Below are 5,624 nucleotides of genomic sequence, written 5' to 3' on the forward strand. Positions count from 1 at the left end.
ATCAGATCCCGTAAAAGGTATATTAGAGGCTATAAGACCGAATCAAAAGGATTCTAACTCCGATATCAAATAGTCTGAAACCGAGTTAGACACAACCTCTTAGCAGACCCAATACAAATCATATGACTCCTTGTATTGTTCCCGTGATTTGAAAACTTTTTGTGGTTTCTAGGAATATCAAATTTGATTCCTAATTATTTTTGTCTTTAAGTATGACTCGTGTTTTTTTGTTTTTTTGTTTTTTTTTTTTTTTTTTTTTTTTTTTTTTTTGTGGATGGTCATTTTGGCTCTCTCCGTCAAACTGGATTCATTAAGTGACATCACGGACAAAGCAGACGAGAGTATTTTGGTCATTTGACTTAACCTCTTCCAATTTAACGGAATGGGCCAAAAGGACCATCCACCAAAAGTATTCAAACCACAAGGACCATACTTGAAGAAAAAGAAAATTAGGAATCAAACTTAATACTACTAAAAACCACATAGACCATTTATGAAAACTAGTCTTTCGATTTTAATAATAAGTTGTAAAATAAAATAAAATATTTAAAAAGAAGAGAGGCCTGCATATCCACGCAAGCCCAAAAAGCTCCAAACAGACCAAGGAATCTCTCGTTCTCTCACGCGCAGTTTAACATTTCCCTTCGACAAATTCTTCTTCTTCTCTTCTTCAATCTACAATTCCACATAGCCACACAACTGATTCTGCAACATGAATCAGAAAGCGCGCGTTAGTAAAGAGCTTAATGAAAAACACAGAAAGGTTTGCTTTCTATCATTCGCGTTCCTTCTCCGTTCATTTTTTTTGTTTGCTTGCACTGTTTCATAAACCTTTTTTGGTAATTTTATATGGTTGTTTGGAGAAATTATGATTGATTTGGTGTTTAATTATATGATTTCAGTTTTGACTTTTTATTCCAATTTCCAAACGATTTTTATTGTGCATCCATTGCTTTGAAATCAATCAATTTCGCTTGTAAATTCTTATGTGAGATTGCCGTAGTTTCTGTATGATTTACTATATCAGCTGGTTCCCAAGGTTACGACTAAATCAATAAAGAAACGTTTTAGGAAAAACATATTTAATTTCTATAATTGCCATTGCTTTTTTTTTTTTTTTTTTTTTTTTTTTTTTTTTTTTCCATTTGTGGGGGTGTTTAAGAATTAAGATATTATTGTTTCTTAAAAATGGATATTTCTATGGCTGATTGTCGAAATTATCTGTGATTTGGTGTTTAAGAATATGATTTCAGCTGTGATCTTCATTAATTTTACCACCATCACATTTGCTTCAGCTCTCTATACACTGCTCTTCAATTATCAATTAGGTATTTAGATTCATATGTGCTTGGTTTATCAAACCTTACTTTTAGAATTCAGAATTGAGTTTTGATTTTTCAAATTGATGTTGATTCTCATAACATATCGTAAATTCATAATAAATGGTTTTAATTTTTGTGGATGTCCTTTTGTGCTCATTAAGCTATACTTGGGTGCAATAAAAGTTGTTTGAAAAGGCACAAAACCAAAACTTGCATTTCCTTATCCTACAACTTTTGATGCATGATATGTAATAATATCCTATTGGAATAGTTGGTTGAAATTTGGCAAGAAAGAACATTCTTTATGAGAAAAGTTGTCGTAATTCACTTGTCAACATAGTCAAAAGTTCCATCTTTTAGTACAACTACTAATGCATAGAGTACAAGTCATGAAGCATAAATGAAAGGTTTCAATTATTGGGTTGTTGATACTTGATAGGGTAGTTGAAATTTAAAGAGTAAATAATATAATGAGCAGTTGTCCAAATTCTTTTATCTACAGAAAGTCAAAATATCCAATTTTTATTAGAAGTACAACCACTTATGCATGGTGCACAAGCTGTAAAGTACAAATGAGAGGTTACAATAATTGTGTCTCTAGTAGGTAAAGCATCTTCTCATAGCAATAATAGACAACTCCAAAGTGATTATGCTATAGTGCTTCAGCTGTAAAAATTATATATCAAGAGCAGTTGTCCTAATTCGCCTACAAAAACAATGAAAAAGAAAAGCTCAGAATATGTGTCACACCTAAAATTGACTTTTGGCATACATATTTTACCATTTAGTAGAAAAAGTCGGAATCTTTTTCAGAAAACTGAAAAAAAAAGAACTTAAAAGAATTCTAGGAATTATCGATGGAGTTTGTTTTCTTGCAAATCGGCAGTATTAAGAATTCACAAAAGGGTCACATGATATATTAAACAAAGAGATAAAATCATTAATTAAATCAAACAGTTATGTGAGCTTCTTTTTTGTGTTTGTATTCAGTTGTGAGTTGGTAACATAGCTGTCAAAGAATGTCAGTTGATGCCAAGATGGTATTGTCACCAGGGCCCACTTTTTCAATGAGTTGTAACTCTTATAGGACACAACATCTCATAATTCATAATAGTAGTACTTTTAAGGAATATCAATTTGTTTGTTTTATTGTTGAAAATTATTGATTCTCTTTCAATTGTTGGTCTTTACTGCTAGGTAATAAGTAAAATCTTCTGGATGTAAATTAAGATTACCTTTAGTAATAACTAGGGACCAAACCTGCCAATATAGAAAAGTGTTGGGGTCAAAGTATGAAATACAAAACTTATTGTGGCCAAAGTATGAAACTTATTTGGATGACATAGCTATAATTGTAAAGCATAATTCTGTGTAGTGGGAAGAAATGAAAGTAGGATACTATAATTAACAAATCAATGAAAGTACATTGCTATTTCTTGCATTTAACTTTATTCTTTTAATTAAATTTTTGCTTAATTTACTTTCTTATTGGTCTCATCATGCAGATACTCGAGGGGTTACTTAAATTACCAGAGAACAGGGAATGTGCTGAATGCAAAAGCATGTAGGTGGCATGGTATTTTAACACAGTAAAAAGAGAAATTCTTTTGTTATTTTTCAAGAAAGTAATTAGATTTTATGTGGATTATTCAAAATGTTACATTATGATTTCAGGGGTCCAAGATGGGCGAGTGTAAATCTTGGGATTTTTATATGTATGCAATGCTCTGGAGTTCATAGAAGTCTTGGAGTACACATATCAAAGGTTAACAAGAACTTTTAATTATAGAAATTATTGAATCTTTTATTCATTTTTTTTTTTGTTTTTTTTTTTAGGTGAGATCTGCTACACTTGATACATGGCTACCAGATCAGATCGCATTTATACAGAGTAAGTTGTTAACATTTTTAACCATTGTATGTCTTTAGATTTTTCAAAGAAATCATTGTAATTTGTAAAATATTGCTTAAAATAAAAATAAAGGGTCGATGAATTTATAAAAAAAAAAAAGTTTATTTTTGGTTTTTGCAGGTATGGGAAATAAGAAATCAAATAGCTTTTGGGAAGCCGAGTTGCCTCCTAAATACGATAGAGTTGGGATTGAAAATTTCATTCGTGCAAAGTATGTTTTCTCTTTCTTGCTAAAATAAAAATAAAAATAAAAATAAAAATAAATAATAATAAATAAATGATTTTGATCAGGTATGTAGACAAGAGATGGATTTCTCGAGATCAGAAAGTTGAAACTCATTTGAGTATAATACGAAAAGAGAATGTTCCACTTTATAAACCCGGGACCACAACTAAGGCCATCGTTCTTTTCCCTGAGCCAAAACAGACCCCTCAACTTTACAATTTGAACAAAACAACACCTCCTCTTCCTTCTTCTACAGTTGTTGACCAACAGGTACTGTTTTGGTTGACTTTACATTATTCACTTATTTCAAAGAATTTGGTAGTAACATTGGTTCAACCCACATGCGATATGTCTAGGTCATTATACAACCAAAACAAATCGAACCCGAGTTTAAACCAGAGGAAAGTAAAGCTATTGTGGTTGTACCAGATCAAAAGGTTAATAATGACTATAATGCCACTGATCTTTTTGATATTCCCCCTGTCGATGCAAATGGCTTCAAACCTTCTTCTAGCAATGAGGATCCACAAGCAAAAACCCAAAGTAAGGATCTTTTCTGTTGTTTTAGCTTGTGCCATGTGTATTACAAGTTGTACCTTAAAGGGTACTTTAGTCTTTTTCACGAAGCGGATTAAAAGATTTCGTTGATGTAAATATTTCAGCGTTAGACAATGATGCGAAGAAATCAAGTAACAAAGTGAAGTCCGAATTTGAGGATCTTTTTGATGGATTAGATTGGGTTGCCCAAGAACCTTGTACACAAGTAAAAAACGACACCATGAAACTTTTCGAAAAGGTATTGCTTATTTTTTAAAGATATGACAATGACGATGGGCGTTTATGTCTTTTTGCACGGATGAGAGTTTGAGAGGTAGTCTATGTCAGATGTCCCATCTTTTTTGGGTTAGACAAGAAATTGCAATTTTTGTCCCATTGACATCAGCCCCTGTCTCCAAATCGCAATACAACCTGATCTGTTCTGACAACTTTATATTCTTTAAACTTTTGACTAGTCAACTACAATACAACCGCTTCCGGTCCCGCAACAACAATATAAGGTGATGGGTAATCATCAAAATGGCACCAACGGTTTCCACCGTCTTCCAAATCAGGTTCGATAATAATAAATACGATTTTATTCAAATTATCAAATTCATCTTGTAAATTATAAGTATTTGTATTCATTTCAATATCAAAGCTAAAATCAGTTTGTTTGACCATGTTAGCAAATCGGAAACATCAAATCTTCACAACCTATCGGGAATCCCGGTTTTTACACAACATCGAGGTATCTCATTGATATTAGTTCTAGACTCAGTCCAGTGCATGTCAAACACAGTAAAAGAATGTTAGAATATTTGTTTATTTATTTATTCTTTTTGTATGCAGTATGTATGGTGGAAGTCGAGTTGTCCCGAGTACAAAAACTTTAGGAGGAAGTAGACCGTCCACGACATCCGCGGGACAGCTAAGCCTTCCGACTCAATTAGGAGGTGATTACGACTTCTCGTCGTTAACACAAGGGATGTTTGGAAAACGATGAGCATATTTTTATTTTTATTTTTATCGTGGGGGTTTAAAGGAAAATAAGTCATTAATTATATAGAAATAGAAATTATAGTAAATTCAATTATTCCTTTCAAGTTGTATATCGGAAACAAGTTTACTTATTGGTTTTCATTTGGATTTGTGATTGATTTGTTTTGAATATACGAGGAATAATGTAACGAAAAATAGAATTCCTTTCATTAAAGGAAGAAAAGAAAATAGATGGTATTTAGTTTGGTTTTTCCGTCATACAACTTTTAAAGCATCGTCATTTATATCAAACTTTGCTAAAATGGTTATTACTTATTATGCCATTCATTATAGTTTTAAATTAAAAGATTCTTAAATGAAATAACATCAACCTTTTACACCCTGCGAATACTATTCATACTATCATACACCAAGATTGAACTCGTGTCGTACATATTTGATATTTCAACAATTATCAACTTCCTTATGTTGATTGTTGATGGGGGTGGAGGCACATTGGGCTTGGCTTTGGGTTTGGGCTTAGGCAAGAAGGAAACAATAAGCCAATAAGTAATACCATTTACCCACCCAAATATACTTTGCAAAAGTGTTCATATTTAGGGGTGTTTGATTTAGCTTTTTAGAG

The 5,624-nt window shown here is 32.1% G+C and overlaps 1 protein-coding gene across 4 annotated transcripts; it reads left to right on the forward strand.

Annotated features, from left to right (window-relative positions):
* Positions 1-277: 277 nt before the first annotated feature.
* Positions 278-5,252, forward strand: LOC111892403 (ADP-ribosylation factor GTPase-activating protein AGD5). Of its 4 annotated transcripts, none has more exons than XM_042901085.2 (12): positions 278-763; positions 1,825-1,926; positions 2,828-2,898; positions 2,997-3,087; positions 3,159-3,213; positions 3,355-3,445; positions 3,526-3,730; positions 3,817-4,003; positions 4,123-4,256; positions 4,474-4,572; positions 4,687-4,748; positions 4,850-5,252. In XM_042901085.2, the coding sequence occupies exons 4-12, from the start codon at positions 3,040-3,042 to the stop codon at positions 5,001-5,003; spliced, it is 1,035 nt and encodes a 344-aa protein (XP_042757019.1). In that variant the 5' UTR covers positions 278-763; positions 1,825-1,926; positions 2,828-2,898; positions 2,997-3,039; the 3' UTR covers positions 5,004-5,252. The 4 variants fall into 4 exon arrangements, with proteins under 4 accessions (XP_042757019.1, XP_042757018.1, XP_023744220.1 ...); XM_042901084.2 differs by having other exon boundaries at positions 2,828-2,886; XM_023888452.3 differs by lacking the exon at positions 1,825-1,926 and having other exon boundaries at positions 2,828-2,886.
* The last annotated feature ends 372 nt before the right edge of the window (positions 5,253-5,624 follow it).

Source organism: Lactuca sativa, chromosome 4 (assembly GCF_002870075.4).
Source record: "Lactuca sativa cultivar Salinas chromosome 4, Lsat_Salinas_v11, whole genome shotgun sequence".
NCBI classification, from domain to species: Eukaryota; Viridiplantae; Streptophyta; class Magnoliopsida; order Asterales; family Asteraceae; genus Lactuca; species Lactuca sativa.